The 16,623-nt window shown below is 42.6% G+C and overlaps 1 protein-coding gene and 1 non-coding gene across 2 annotated transcripts in view; both read left to right on the forward strand.

Moving 5' to 3' along the window:
* Positions 1-8,159, forward strand: part of SYAP1 (synapse associated protein 1) — a 41,380-nt gene extending 33,221 nt beyond the window's left edge. Inside the window, exons 6-9 of the mRNA XM_054471500.2 lie at positions 402-550; positions 2,127-2,185; positions 2,625-2,772; positions 5,702-8,159. Of these exons, the coding sequence (XP_054327475.1) occupies positions 402-550; positions 2,127-2,185; positions 2,625-2,772; positions 5,702-5,829 (484 nt within the window). The 3' untranslated portion in view covers positions 5,830-8,159. The remainder of the gene's footprint in view (positions 1-401; positions 551-2,126; positions 2,186-2,624; positions 2,773-5,701) is intronic.
* A 5,141-nt stretch (positions 8,160-13,300) lies between these two features.
* LOC129025529 (U7 small nuclear RNA) lies at positions 13,301-13,362 on the forward strand. The gene has a single exon (XR_008497279.1). It is a non-coding gene; the product is annotated as a U7 small nuclear RNA (small nuclear RNA).
* The last annotated feature ends 3,261 nt before the right edge of the window (positions 13,363-16,623 follow it).

The raw sequence follows: 16,623 nt of genomic DNA on the forward strand, positions 1-16,623 counted from the left end.
TGGTGAAACCCCGTCTCTACTAAAAATACAAAAATTAGCTGTGCATGGTGGCGGGCATCTGTAATCCCAGCTACTCGGGAGGCTGAGGCAAGAGAATTGCTGGAACCCAGGAGGCAGAGGTTGCAGTGAGCTGAGATCACACCACTGCACTCCAACCTGGGCAACAGAGCAAGACTCCGTGTCAAAAAAAAAAAAATTGTTAAAGCCAATATGAACCCCCTCTGAACCTCACTCAGCTTTGAAAGTGCTCTTGCAAATCATCTACTCCAGTCCCCTCTACAACAAATAACCCCTGCGTGCACTTGTCTGTGTGCGTTCTCAAATGTGTTCTTGTCTGTCTGCTTTTTATTCATTTTTAACTTTGCCTTTTTCCACTGTTCTAATTTGCCTTTCTTTAAAAGTGTGAAGGAAGAAGTGTTCTGGAGGAACTACTTTTACCGCGTCTCCCTGATTAAGCAGTCAGCCCAGCTCACGGCCCTGGCTGCCCAACAGCAGGCCGCAGGGAAGGAGGAGAAGAGCAATGGCAGAGAGCAAGATTTGCCGCTGGCAGGTACATTCTGGGTAGAAGACAGCACTCTACAGAAGAAGTTGTTCTTAGAGACTCAAATGAGCTTGACCTCTTATACATACCAGAAATGTCATTGCCTTAGGGAAAAATTCTTTTCCTCCCAGAGGAAATCTTCATTTTTCTCCTACTGCCTTCTCTCTCACCCAACTCACACATGTCTTCCCCAAGCTTTCCTTTACTTTGCTTATCTCCTTTCTCATTCCTTGTTTTTATTTTTGTTTTTTTTTTAGCACGGGTCTCACTATGTTGCCCAGGCTGTCCTCAAACTCCTAGACTCAAGCGATCCTCCTGCCTCAGCTTCCCAAGTAGCTGGGACTACAGGCATGAGCCACTGTGCCTGGCGAGTTTTTTTTTTTCTTTTTATTTCTCTCTCAAACATCCATCATCTTCCCCACCTCTCATTTTTGGCCCTTAACCATGTGATTCTTTATACTTCTGTCCTCCACCCTGATTCAGTCCGCCTCCTTTTTGTTTGTTTCAACCTGATGTTTCTCCAGTGTGTGTAGTCTGTAGAGCAGAACAAAGCTCCATTCCACTCCCAAGTTACAAGGATCTATCTAGTTCTGAGCTAGGCACTGATGAACATTGGACTCATTGTGACACTAACTTACCCCTGGTTGTGGGAATGTGTTTTATAATAAGGGCAGCTGTTTGAAATCTGTAATAATTAAAATAAGAAACACATTTTGTGTCATATTTTAAATTTTTAGTGAGTACCTGCTGTGTATAGTAGGTACTCATTACAACTGGACATTTATCCCACAAGAAGCGGGGTGATTTAATTCACGGAATTTTAAATGATTAAGCAAAACAGCATGTCCTGAGGTACAGGTTATACAGAATACTAGGACAGGATCTGACACTGCTGTTAGTGTCAGGGAAATGGAGTGAAGTTGCTCTACGCGGGAAAATTTGTCATTTTGTATATCAATGTTAACATGCATGCCAATTGTCTGTCATTCTTTAGCATTTATGTTAATTTTGTTGGAAAATGCCATTTTGCCAAATACTGCCTTGTTTAACAAAATGGACTTATGACAGTATTCCATAAAGACTGCCTTTTTCAAGCACTCATATCAGCAGGCAAACTTGATAAATAACTTAATTCTCATTATTCTAAAAAAGTACAGAACTATTCTTCAATGAATTTTGCTAACACTGTAGTTAAAAATTATTTCCTGCTGGAAATTTTATATAAGGATATGTATTGAATATGATGACATGTTAAAAATATCCCGAGGAGGCTGAGGCAGGAGGATCACTTGAGCCCAGAAGTTCAAGTCCAGCCTGGGCAACATAGTGACACCCCATGTCTAAAAATAAATAAATGAATAGATAGGTAGGTAGATAGATAGATAAAAATATCCCCAAAGTAAGAGGTTGAGATGGTTTCACCATGGCTGTTTCTTATAACTTAAGAAAAGCTGAGAGCATAACAAAAAAATTCATTTCTGAAAATTATTTAGTATCATAATACTTGTGGATATTTTACTGTGATTATAACATGTATTCAGAACTGAACCAAGCAATTATTGTCTCTCTTATTCTCACTTCTTAGAGGCAGTACGGCCCAAAACGCCACCCGTTGTAATCAAATCTCAGCTTAAAACTCAAGAGGTAATCCAGTTTTACATTGTACCTAGTAGTTCATATCTGGAAATAAAGTAACTGTGTTAACTCTTTCTGATACCATTTAAAACTATGTATGGATATGGGTTTGGAAGAAGCAGCATCTGGTACTTGAATAGTCAAGGAACTACGGCTGAGACTTGAGGACGATTTACTGGCATATGTAATTCTAGATGTGCTCATCAGGGGTTGGAGAGAACGGTTGGAGTGATTCAAACTGTGAAGGAGAATAATAGCCTCAGGTGGTAACTCATGTAGTTACCAAGCAACTGCAAGTTAGAAGGTTGGAGAGCAGTGCTCATTGTCTTACAGCTCGCAGAGAAAAGAAATAAAAATAGCACGGCATTAAATTGTGAGACAATAGCAAACCAGAATAACACAAATGTCACTTAGCAAACCATTTCAAGAGCTCATTTGTGCATTTCAGGATGAGGAAGAAATTTCTACTAGCCCAGGTGTTTCTGAGTTTGTCAGTGATGCCTTCGATGCATGTAACCTAAATCAGGAAGATCTAAGGAAAGAAATGGAGCAACTAGTGCTTGACAAAAAGCAAGAGGAGACAGCCGTACTGGAAGGTAAAAAACAAAACAAATCAAAGCAAAGAAAATATTCATCTCCCTAATTCCAAAGCTAATTGTAGAAAATTGTTATTCTGAAGCCAGTGCACAAAAATGTGTTGTAAATTTTGCATCAAAATTGATTCTCACCAGAGGCGGTGGCTCACGCCTGTAATCCCAGCACTTTGGGAGGCCGAGGCGGGCAGATGACGAGGTCAGGAGATCGAGACCATCCTGGCTAACACGGTGAAACCCCGTCTCTACTAAAAATACAAAAAATTAGCCAGGCGTGGTGGTGGGCGCCTGTAGTCCCAGCTACTCGGGAGGCTGAGGCAGGAGAATGGCATGAACCTGGGAGGCGGAGCTTGCAGTGAGCCGAGATCGCATCACTGCACTCCAGCCTGGGCGACAGAGCGAGACTCCGCCTCAAAAATAAATAAATAAATAAATAAATAAATAATAAATTTTTGGCCCTGGTGCAGTGGCTCACGTCTATAATTCCAGCTACTCGGGAGGAAGCTGAGGCAGGACAATCACTTGAACCCGGGAGGCGGATGTTGCAGTGAGCCGAGATCACGCCACTGCACTCCAGCCTGGGTGACAGAGCAAGACTTCATCTCAAAATAATAATAATGTAATAATAATAATAATAAATTTCTAAAAGCTGGCATTCTGCTTGACTGTAGACATGTACATGGAGGATTCTTTTCCCAGCTGCTGCATGCCAAAAGAGCATTGCTCTGGGAAGGAGCAGGCTGCTTTTAAAAACCAGTTTTCTTTTTGAGATAGGGTCTCATTCTGTCACCCAGGCTGAAGTGCAATAGTACCGTCATAGCTCACTGCAGCCTCAAACTCCTAGGCTCACACCATCCACCCACCTCAGGCTCCAGTGTAGCTGGGACTACAGACGTGTGCCACCACACCAGGCTAATTTTTAAAATTTTTTGTAGAGGTGGGGTCTTGTCAGATTGCCCAGGCTGATCTCGAACTCTTGGGCTCAAGCAATCCTGCCACCTCAGTGTCTCTAACTGCTAGTATTATAGGTATGTGCCACCACCCCAACAGTCTTTTTTTTTGAGGTGGAGTCTCACCCTGTTGCCCAGGCTGGAGTACAGTGGTGCAGTCACGGCTCACTACAACCTCCACCTCCTGGATTCAAGCGATTCTCCTGCCTCAGCCTCCCAGGTAGCTGGGACTACAGGCACGCACCACCACACCTGGCTAATTTTTGTATGTTTTGTATCGCTATGTTGGCAGGCTGGTCTCGAACTCCTGGCCTCAGGTGATCTGTCTGCCTTGGCCTCCCAAGGTGCTGGGATTACAGGCATGAGCCAACATGCCTGGCCCCAATAGTCTTTTATATATTATATGCCTTGGCTCCAGGACTAAATTGTAAGCTCCCCAAGGGCAGTTACACATTGTCTTTCTGTTCCCCTACAGTACCTAATGTGGAACTTAGCACTCAGTAAGCACCCTAATAAATATTTGTGAAATTGGTGGCTTCCTGCACAACACAGGGTGTCTTTTCCTTTGAGGTTGCTGCTGTAGAACGATTAAAGCATTTCATTTTTGTTTTCTCTATAGCTAAGTTTAAGGTTTATTTTTAAAGACAGGCTGGGCGCGGTGGCTCATGTCTGTAATCCCAGCACTTTGGGAGGCTGAGGCAGGCGGATCACGAGGTCAGGAGATCGAGACCATCCTGGCTAACATGGTGAAACCCCGTCTCTACTAAAAATACAAAAAAAAAAATTAGCCTGGCGTGGTGGCGGGTGCCTGTAGTCCCAGCTACTCGGGAGGCTGAGGCAGGAGAATGGCATGAACCCAGGAAGCGGAGCTTGCAGTGACCCGAGATCATGCCACTGCACTCCAGCCTGGGCAACAGAGCAAGACTCCGTCTCAAAAAAAAATCCATAAATACAAAAATTAGCCAGGTGTGGTGGCGGGCACCTGTAATCCCAGCTACTTGGGAGGCTGAGGCAGGAGAATTGCTTGAACCCGGGAGGCAGAGGTTGCAGTGAGCCGAGACCACACCATTGCACTCCAGCCTGGGCGACAGAGTGAGACTCTGTCTCAAAAAACAAAAAAGAGAGACAAAAATGAATCTTAGCTTTACTTTTTAAATAGCCAGTTTGTTTTCTCACCATTTTATAACATTACATAGCAGATTCATTATCCTACACACACAGAGGTATATTGAGTGTTCATGTAGAAAGTTGCAGCTCTAAATCTCAACGCGGAAGACCAGTGTGAGAGCTCCAGTCAGAACACTATGAGAAAGTCCAGGCTGACTTCAGACCCCGGTGTCTGTCTCCACTCTTAAGGAGACAGCTCTTTGTCTGTATAGTGGTTAAGCATAGACTGTGGAGCCTGCAGATGTGGTTCTTTCCTTATATCTATCGCTGTCAAACGGTGTGTGATCTTGGACAAGTTGCTTAACCTCTCCTAAGTCTCCATTTCCCTATCTATAAGATGTGGCAAATAGTAATACGTTGTCCCTGGACTGTTCCAAGGGTGAAAAGCGTGATACATAGAAAGCAGTTGGGCCAGTGCCCAGCTCAGTAAGTGCTCAATAAACATTAGCTGCTTTTGCTACCATCATCATCATTGGTAGTGGTAAAAATTAACTTGCAACCAAGTATTAATTATCAATTACCCGTTTAAATAAAAGGAAAAGCAGAGGCATAGGGAAAGCAAAATAACACCCAAAATATATTGATGACATCTGATGCCTTTGCGTCTACATTAACAGATTTATCTTTCTAATCATATTTATCCTTGGTCACTGTTAAAATTTACTGAGTTTTTCTGAGCACACATAGTAGTGAAGCCTGAGATACTAAAAATTACAGCAGCTAGGACTTTGGTAGGTAATTGAGATGGACCGAATTGTGAACACCAGCATTATGAATTCAGAGAGAATCTTTTTCTTCTCCTTTGTTTCTTTTAGAGGATTCTGCAGATTGGGAAAAAGAACTGCAGCAGGAACTTCAAGAATATGAAGTGGTGACAGAATCTGAAAAACGAGATGAAAACTGGGATAAGGAAATAGAGAAAATGCTTCAAGAGGAAAATTAGCTGTTCCTGAAATAGAAGAATAATCCTTAACAGTCTGCAAACTGACATTAAATTCTAGATGTTGACACTTAACTTACTGAATCAGAAGGCATGAAAGAGTATAATTTTATGAAATTCAAAATTATTCTTTTTTCAAGTTGAAACTTGCCTCTTCTACTTTAAAAAAGTATATAGGACAGTTACTTCTAATAATCAGAAAGAGATGTTTTGTAGAACATTTCTTTAATATAAAGTTAGAGATGTCTTCGTAGGCAGTATGGCTATCTTTGCCACAGAAACATAAGTAAAATTTTAGAGTTCTGTTTTCCATGAGGTCAAAAATATAATTTATTCCTCAGTCATGGTTTTGTAAATATCTGTACTCCACATTCCATTTTAATTGATATGAGGGTGTTAAAGTACCTACTTAATGGGTTGATTACTATCAAAATGACCAAATTATACCAAAGAACTTAAGAGGAAGCATTTTCAGAACTATTCACTTGCTAGGTATTTTCTAAAATTCCACCTGAAAGCCAAAAGATAAAATAAATAAGTTGATTTTAATGATATAAGCATCACACAATTTTACATTAAGAAATACTGCGCAGGCCATGCGTGGTGGCTCATGCCTGTAATCCCAGCACTTTGGGAGGCCGAGGTGGGCAAATCACCGGAGATCAGGAGTTCGAGACCAGCCTTGCCAACATAGTGAAACCCTGTCTCTACTAAAAATACAAAAATTATCCGGGCATGGTGGCGGGCACCTGTAATCCCAGCTACTAGGGAGGCTGAGGCAGGAGAATCTCTTGAACCCAGGAGGCAGAGGTTGCAGTGAGCTGAGATCGCGCCACTGCACTCCAGCCTGGGCGATAGAGTGAGATTCAGTCTCAAAAAAAATTAAAAAAAAAAGCTGCGTGAAAATACTTGTTTTTCTCTGGGGCCTTTTCTTTCTTTTCTTTTTAAACTATACCAGAAATTTTACATCACAGTTTTTATACAAAGTAGGACCTTCCGTACTTTTTGTATTATAATAACCTTCAGAAGCCCATTCCCCTTAAAGTCTGTTGTTCTTGTTTTAATCATCACCACATATAAATGTTTTAGCTTTGTCTTAAACTGTGAGTCTTCATAAAATTGTGTTCCTCCGAGTTCACCTTCTAGGACTTTATTGATTAATCCTTCTCTTTCTGCTATACCAGCAGACACATGTTCATAGAATATGATTATTTTTAAAGAACAGGGTGAGGAGGCTGAGGCAGGAGAATCGCTTGAACCTGGGAGGTGGAGGTTGCAGTGCGCTGAGATCACGCCACTGCACTCCAGCCTGGGTGACAGAGTGAGAGATTCCATCTCAAAAATGAATGAATGAACGAACGAACAAGGTGGTTTAATGTCAGAAAACCTCCTAAGCATTTGCTCCCCAAACCTTTCATGTTTTTCAAGAAGCCTTTATTACATAAAGGGGAATAGAATTAAAATGTTTCTTTATAAGAAAAATATACATATTTGTGTTCTTGGCCCCATTAAAACTAGTCAGTAGTCCTTTGGCAAAGATATAGTCAATAAGAGAACTGGGTATGGGTCCAGGCATTACTCCTGTTCATAGTTGCGGATGCATGTGTCTGAATGAGCCAGACTGTCTCAACTGGAGTCTCTTGGGTTATAGCAGTAAACCGTGTATTCCATGAAACCACTGGGCCCATCATCAAAAGGTTTCCACTTGTGGTGCCACAGTTGCTTATTACTGAGTTTGGGTTCCAAGATGACTGGCAACTTCTGAAATAATCTCATTGAAGGAAAGAGTTTCATTTTTTTTTTTTTAAGAGTTTGCTGGAGGAAAAGAAACATGTTAAATGTTTTTAAGCAGCTAAAAGTCCTAGATGGAAGCATATCAGGATGTGTCAGTGCTTGGCTCTTAGTGAATGCACTAACATTCTTATTGATAAATGTTGAATAAACACACATAAAAAAGTATCAGAGAAAGAGAAAAACCCTACAATGACAATAGAGGTGTGTGACAATTATTGCTATCAATTTTACATAATATCTCATTTAAAAACAACCTAATTATGCATTGCCCTGTGAAAATAAAAGGATAAAATAAGATTTTGTACATACTGTAAGAATACAGTTGTGCTGTATTTTTATGGATTCATCAAGGAGTAAAATGTTCTGCTTTAGTAAATTATAGGTAACTGAAGTGTTATTCCTTTAAAGAGCAAAATAATGTATCACCATGTTCGGTGGAAAATTTCTAAGTATTTATTACATGCCTAGGGGTTAGCCAACAAGATATACCAAGCATGAAAACCTGTAAAACTTAATAAAATGCTAAAATATGAACATCACACTATGGAGATTATGCCTCACTACTCAAAGAGTGTGGCTCAGGAACCAGTGTAGCTTGGCCATGCCCTGGCAGTATGTTGGAAATGCCTACCCCAGACCAGTTGATGTTACTAAGAACCCCCAGGGGATGAGAATGGACTTTATTTACAGTTTGGGAAGCACTGGTCTAATATGCTCTCAGGGAAGCTGAGGTTTCTACTGCTTTTTACTTTTTACCCTTCCACTAGATGTCCTTTGCAGCAGTGTTTTTCTAGTTGGCATTACAGGTGTCTCCTCTGAGGTTCCAGTTATTTCTATACTACCAAAATTAAAAAGACCCAAGGGCTGGGCGTGGTGGTTCACACCTGGAATCCCAGCACTTTGGGAGGCTGAGGCAGGCAGATTGCTTGAGCTCAGGAGTTCAAGACCAGCCTGGGCAACATAGGGAGACCCCTGCCTCTACAAAAATACAAATGAGCCAGGTGTGGTAGCCCACACCTGTGGTCCTAGCTACTTGGAAGGCTGAGGCAGGAGGATCGCTTGAGCCCAGGAGATCCAGGCTGCAGTGAGCCGTGATCATGCCACTGCACTCCAGCCTGGGTGACAGAGACCCTGTTTCAAAAAAGGGGGGGGGGGCGGCAAGTTTTTAGGGGGATGAGAAATATTCTTGGTAAATCGGGCATTTCTTTTTTTTTTTTTTTTTTTTTGGAGATAGTCTTGCTCTGTCACCCAGGCTGGAGTGCAGTGGCTTGATCTAACCTCACTGCAACCTCCGCCTCCCAAGTTCAAGCGATTCTCCCACCTCAGCCTCCGGAGTAGCTGGGATTACAGGCAACTGCCACCATGCCCAGCTAATTTTGTATTTTTAGCAGAGATGGGGTTTCACCGTGTTGGCCAGGCTGGTCTCGAGCTCCTGATCTCAAATGATCCACTCGCCTTGACCTCCCAAAGTGCTGGGATTACAGGGGTAAGCCACGACCTTAATTGGTAATTTTTGAAAAAAAACTAGAGAAACATCGTTTCAGAGATAAAGCAGCAATTACACTTGTACTCCCAGTGATTTAAGATGTACTATTGTAATCAAGATGATTGCTTTAATCAAAATATTGTTAAAAATAGGATTTCAGGACATTTAAAAGGTTTCAGCAGAAATCTTATGATTATGTCTGACTTGCAGTATTTTATTTGCCTCTTTGATGGCTTTTTTCTTTTTTTGAGACAGTCTCTGTTGCCTGGGCTGGAATGCAATGGCGCAGTCTCAGCTCACTGCAACCTCCGGCTCCCGGGTTCAGGCAGTTCTCCTGCCTCAGCCTCCCTAGTAGCTGGGATTACAGGCTTGCGCCACCACACCCGGCTAATTTTTGTATTTTTAGTAGAGACAGGGTTTCGCCATGTTGGTCAGGCTGGTCTTGAACTCCCGACCTCAGGTGATCCGCCCGCCTGGGCCTCCCAAAGTGCTGGGATTACAGGCGTGAGCCACTGCACCCAGTCTTAACGGCTTTTTGGTATTAAAAACCAGGACTCTGAATGTGCATCAATAATTTGAATAATTTTATATAGTTACTCTTTCTAGTAATAGATACCCCCCTCCATTTTTAAGTAAAGATAAACATTTTTTAATTAGGAAAATTAGGCACATTTAATTTTAGCAAATTTGGTTTTTAACTTTTTTTTTTTTTTTTTTTTTTTTAAGATGGAGGCTCACTCTGTTGCCCTGGCTGGAGTGCAGTGGCGGCAACCTCGGCTCGCTGCAACCTCCGCCTCCTGGGTTCAAGTGATTCTCCTGCCTCAGCCTCCAGAGTAGCTGGGATTACAGGCGTGTGCCACCACAACTGGCTAATTTTTGTATTTTTAGTAGAGACAGGGTTTCACCATGTTGGCCAGGCTGGTCTCGAACTCCTGGCCTCAGGTGATCCACCCACCTCGGCCTCTCAAAGTGCTGGGATTACAGGCATGAGCCACCATGCCCAGCCAGTTTTTCAACTTTTAAAAATAAAAGTGGTAGTTTTTTTTTTTTTTTTTTTTTGAGACAGGGTCTCGCTCTGTCACTCAGGCTGGAGTGCCTTGGTGGGATCTCAGCTCACTACAGCCTCCACCTCCCAGGCTTAAGGGATCCTCCCTCCTCAGCTTCCCGAGTAGCTGGGACCACAGGCATGCACCACCATGCCTGGCTAATTTTTGTATTTTTTGTAGAGATGGGTGTCTCCACAAGTTGCTCAGGCTGGTCTTGAACTTCTGAGCTCAGGTTATATATCTGCCTCGGCCTTCCAAAGTGCTGGGATTACAGGCGTGAGCCACTGCACCTGGCCAAAAGTGGCAGAAATTTTGATATGGTTTATAATCAGTTTTATTGTGGGGAAGATGGGCCATTTTAATGAATGATTATTTCTATTGGCTAAACTACCGAGTCACGACATGACAAATACACATGAAGCTTTAATCACATGCAGTTATATACTTCTCACAAATCATCAAATTATCTGGTCTTCACACTAAGGGATTTACTTAGATAAGCCACCTGTGATTTCAGTTGTTAAAAGTGTGGCTTTTTAAACAGCATTTATTCAGTGCATCCTGATTTATTTCAAAATGAAAAATTATGTTACCTTTTTTTCTGAATAAATAAACCTTACTTTTAGTGGCAAGGTATAAGTTATAATGGTTGTTCCTGGATAACTAAAATTCAGGCAAAGAGGACCTGTAAATATTTCAAAGCCATCTGGTATGTAGGCTCCTATTGTTAGAATTAAAACTGCCTCGAGATAGTATTGCATTTTAAGAACACATTTTGCTTTCACTGTAGACTTCTCAAATTCAATGGGTTGTCCTTCATAATAATAGACCATTCTAACCCACGGTCAGGAGCTCTGGTATTCCAAAGCTGTTGTGGGATTTTTCCTTCACTGCCACCTGCCCCCAAGGAGTGACAATATATAGTGATTTTTCTTGTTCTTCCCTGATAACCATAATGAACAGTGACTATGCTTTCTACCAGCCAGAGCTAAAACTCAGCGACGTTAACCAGCTCCTATGACCTAATAAATAGAGATAATAGATCAATTCATCATAATGGAGGTTTTGAGTGACTACTCCTACAGTATCCAGTGTCCAACAATAATCAGCATAATAGCAATAAGGTGCGTAATGTTCTCTGCCATTACTGCACTTAGACAATGAAAAAATCCTGATATAGCAAAATGACCATGTCACTCGGCAATTTTAAACTGTTTCATGGAGATTTACTTTAGGGTATAAGTGGCATGTGAGAACTGAGCTAAATAATATGCCACTATCAAAGGAGTGTGGCACAAGAACACTATATTGATGCCGCTAACAAAATTGTTGAATGTTCATTGTTAATTGGATTAACAGAATACATGCTTGTGAAATTGAGGCATGAAAATAGATACTATTTAAAATCTGGGGCCAGGTGTGGTGGCTCACGCCTGTAATCCCAGCACTTTGGGAGGCCGAAGTGGGTGGATCACAAGGTCAGGAGTTTGAGACCAGTCTGGTCAACATGGTGAAACCCCATCTCTACTAAAACTACAAAAAATTAGCTGGCTGTGGTGGTATGCACCTGCAATCCCAGCTACTTGGGAGGCTTAGGCAGGAGAATCGTGTGAACCCGGGAGGCAGAGGTTGCAGTGAGCCGAGGTCGCACTATTACACTCCAGCCCAGGTGACAGTGCAAGACTCCGTCTCGAAAAAAAAAAAAAAATCTGGATAACACACAAAGGTAATTAATAAAAATAGGCCAGGCACAGAGGCTCACACCTGTAATCCCAGCACTTTGGGAGACCAAGGTGGGCGGATCACTTGAACCCAGGAGTTTGAGACCAGCCTGGGCAGCAGGGCGAAAGCCTGTCTCAATTTAAAAAAAAAAAAAAAAAAAAAAAGCCATGCGTGGTGGCGGGCACCTGGAGTCCCAGCTACTCAGGAGGCTGAGGTGGGAGGATGGCTTGAGCCCGGGAGGAGGAGATTGCAGCGAGCCACGATCAGGCCACTGCACTCCAGCCTGGGCGACAGAGCCAGACCCTGTCTCAAACAAACGAATAAATAAATAATAATGAGCTTGTGATGGATGTCTTGATGTCCACATTACCATGCTTTTAGAAATGGACTAAACCAGTCAATCTCCTGGCAGCGGGTAGTCATCCTCAAGCGTGGCCGCACAATAGGACTTCCTGGCAAGTCCAGGTGCTACTGATGCCCAGGCTCCCCTGCAGAGATACTGATTTATTTGGCCGGGGATGTAACCCTGAGGGTACAGGGTTGTTTGAAACTCTTCCAGACTTTGTAACAGCAGCTAAGATTGAGAACCACAGGGCCTGGGGAAAGAGACGTGAGTGGAAAGTCAGGAGACTTGGTGAAAATACTCAGCCTGACACACTCAGCTTCTTTATCAGTACAATGAAAGGGTTGGACTGCACGTTTTTTAACAACCTATGTCTAAAATGTCATCCTATTTTTAAAGAGGCCTTTGTAAAATAAATACTGTTTTAGTTCTGTTTTCAAAGTGGGGTTTTGTTTTTTAGTTTTCTGAAATGTGAGAATCTTAGGTTCTCACATAAATATATGCATTTATCGCCACTCCATCCACAAACCCCACTGAATGACAGTAAAGGAATGAAAAGAAAAGCTATACATTCATAGTGACAAAAACAGAAGGGCCAGCAACAGCCAAGTGATAACAAGAACACTTTCATGCTTCAGAAGCCTGGAAATGCTCAGGAATTCTGGAGGTGCAGTAACTCTGACGGCTGAGGAAAAGTTGATATCAGGGTGGGCAATTTGCAGTCTGCCACAATCTACAACTGAAAATCAAGGGCAAGTGGCGTAAGCATATTGTTATGAGACATAGACGCAAACAGACGAAACTGCTAAGTTTTAAATGGCTCCTGGGAAGTGGGAATTGGGGATGTGAAATGGCCTTTGCAAAAAGTGTAACAGTGAGAAAGTTATGGCAGTGTGTAGATCTGACCTAACTGACTCCATCTTGCTTCTGTGTTCATTCCTGGGCATAGGCCAAACTAACTTTGGGAAGAACTTTAACTTTGACACAAAGATTGTAACAGCCCTTTCCTGAAACAAACCCCACTCTCGCATGGGAACCAGACTGCCTTTGTAGGACTAACAAATGAGCCACAATATTATGGTTTAGTGTCACAGCTGTTTTAGAATTTATCTAGCAGGTTTTCTGGTCTTTACTGGAAAGCCCAAGAAAGTAAAAATAGCCGGGTGTGGTGGCTCACACCTGTAATCCCAGCACTTTGGGAGGCCGAGGCGGGCGGATCACGAGGTCAGAAGATCGAGACCATCCTGGTTTACATGGTGAAACCCCATCTCTACTAAATATACAAAAAAAAAAAAAAAAAATTAGCCGGGCGTGGTGACGGGCACCTATAGTCCCAGCTACTCAGGAGGCTGAGGCAGGAGAATGGCGTGAACCCAGGAGGCGGAGGCTGCAGTGAGCCGAGATCGCGCCACTGCACTCCAGCATGGGCAACAGAGCGAGACTCCGTCCAAAAAAAAAAGAAAAAGAAAAAGAAAATAATAATAATAATAAAAGAAAAATAGCCTGGGCACGGTGGCTCATGCCTGTAATCCCAGCACTTTGGGAGGCTGAGGCGGGCGGATCACCTGAGGTCAGGAATTCGAGACCAGCCTGGCCAACATGGTGAAACCCTGTCTCTACTAAAAATACAAAAATTAGCTAGATACGGTGGCAGGTGTCTGTAATCCCAACTACTCAGGAGGCTGAGGCAGGAGAATCTCTTGAACCCGGGAGGCAGAGGTTGCAGCGAGCCGAGGTCGTGCCATTGCACTCCAGCCTGGGCAAAAAGAGCGAAACTCTGTCTCAAAATAAATAAATAAATAAAAATAAAAAATAAAAAAAATAAAGAAATTATGGTTCTGGAGTCTTGCAGCTAGAGGCCACAAGATTCTAAACCTCCTCAATTGCTCCTAGGGATAACATCACTACCCACTACCATAAAACCTAAGATTAGGTGCTGAAGATATTTTTCAGTCCATGGATTAGCTGGTGCCACCCAGATCAATAAACTGGCTCATCTGGTGTTGTGGCCCTCACCCAGGAACCGACTCATTGCTAGAGGACAGCTTCGACTGACCTCCTAGGATTTCATCTCTGACCTGACCAATCAGCACTCCCCACTCCTTAGCCCCCTACCCACCAAATTATCCTTTAAAAACCTCAGTTTCCAAATCTTCAGGGAGACTGATTTGAGTAATGTGAACCCCAAAAATCTGATACAGGCCTCAGTTAATTTAGAAACTTTATTTTGCCAAGGTTGAGGATGTGTGCCCGTGATACAGCCTCACGAGGTCCTGACAACGTGTGCCCAAAGTGGTCAGAGCACAGCTTGGTGTCATACATTTTAGGGAGACATGAGACACCAATCAACATATGTAAGATGAACATTGGTGTGGTCCGGAAAGGCGGGACAACTGGAAGCAAAAGGGGACAGCTCGAAGCAGGGAGAGGGCTTTCAGGTCACAGGTAGGTGAGAGACAAACCGTTGCATTGAGTTTCTGATTAGCTTTTCCAAAGGAGGCAATCAGATATGCATTTATCTCAGTGAGCAGATGGATGGCTTTGAATAGAATGGGAGGCAAGTTTGCCTTGAGCAGTTCCCAGCTTGAATTTTCCCTTTAGCTTAGTGATTTTGGGGGCCCAAGATATTTTCTATTCACAGTAATAATAAAACTCTGGTCTCCTGTTCAGCCAGCTCTGTGTGTATTAAACTCTATTGCAATTCCCTTGTTTTGATAAATTGGCTCTATCTGGGCAGTGGGCAAAATGAACCCACTGGGTAGTTACAAAGAGAGAAGCACTGGTCAAGGGTGTCCGTTGTTTTAAAAGCCTTGTGTAATTTGACTTCTAAAATTAAGGACATGCATCCTTTAGACTTTTTTTTTTCTTTTTTTGATACGTAGTCTCGGTCTGTCACCCAGGCTGGAGTGCAGTGGTGCGATCTCCGCTCATTGCAACCTCCGCCTCCAGGGTTCAAGCGATTCTCCTGTCTCAGCCTCTCAAGTAGCTGGGATTACAGGCACCTGCCACCATGCCCAGCTAATTTTTGTAGATTTCTTTTAATACCTAATTTTGACATGGGTATGGGGAAAAAGCATAAAAATACTGTAGATGGGAGTGTAAAATTGTTAAATCTTTCCAAATGGCAGTCGGGTAATAAGCATCAAAATGTTAAATGTGAGGAACATTTAACCCGACATTTCTACTCTTGGAATTTATGCTAAGGAAGCAATTAGACAAGCACTACTTTGAGTATACAATAGAAAAATTGGCAGGTAACTATATGTCGTACACCAGAATCTTGATTTGAACAAATGATGGTTCATCCACACGATGGAATTGTGTGCAAATATTTTAAGTGATACATTTTACACCCACCAGATGATCAAAAATGTAGAAGTCTGAAGGCTGGGCGCAGTGGCTCACGCCTGTAATCCTAAGACTTTGGGAGGCTGAGGTGGGCAGATTGCCTGAGCTCAGGAGTTCAAGACCAGCCTGGGCAACATGATGAAACCCTATCTCTACTAAAATACAAAAATTAGCTGGGCATGGTGGTGCGCGCTTGTAGTCCCAACTGCTTGGGAGACTGTGGTGGGAGAACCACTTGAACCTGGGAGGCAGAGGTTGCAGTAAGCCAAGATCGTGCCACTGCACTCCAACCTGGGCGACAGAGTGAGACCCTATCTCAAAAAAAAAAAAGTAGAAGTCTGAAAACATCAAGAGTTAGTAAGCATGTGAAACAACAGGAACATCGACATGCTATTGGTGCAACTATGCACTGGCACAATCTCTTTGGAAGTAAGCCAAAACTGGCATTACTTCAATGAAAAGTTGAATATGTACTTCTCTTTGCCCAGCAAGCAGTTCCTCTCCTAGGGAGTACCAAATGGTATTAACCACTTATGAAAATAACTACCATTACTTAGTAAAGTGGAAGATAAAAACATCATATGGCATGTGCTAGTAGGTGGCACATGCACGACTGTCAATAAAAGTGATGATGTTCTAGTGACCTCAGGCTGCACCCAACCCAAATGTGCATCAACAGTAGAATGGAATTATAATGACAATGTGATAACCATAGCGAAGAGCCAAGAACACGAAAAAATAACAGCTGTGCACAGTGCTGTGAGTGAATCTATGAATCGCATAAATGTAATGTTAAACAGAAAATGCAAGATTGGAGAGAAGACCTATGTAAACTCCAAATACAGGTACAACTGTACTACATATGTAGTAGAACTAAAAGAAACAGCTACCATAAAAGTCAGATATTACATAGCATAAGAGAAATCAAGAAACTACAGCTACATAAAACAAGGAGAAGACAGGTCCCAACATTACATACCTCAATAAAACACCCAGTTAAAACTCTACTGACTGGGCCTGGTGGCTCACGCCTATAATCCCAGCACCTTGGGAGGCCA

This window comes from Pongo pygmaeus, chromosome X, assembly GCF_028885625.2.
Source record: "Pongo pygmaeus isolate AG05252 chromosome X, NHGRI_mPonPyg2-v2.0_pri, whole genome shotgun sequence".
NCBI classification, from domain to species: domain Eukaryota; kingdom Metazoa; phylum Chordata; class Mammalia; order Primates; family Hominidae; genus Pongo; species Pongo pygmaeus.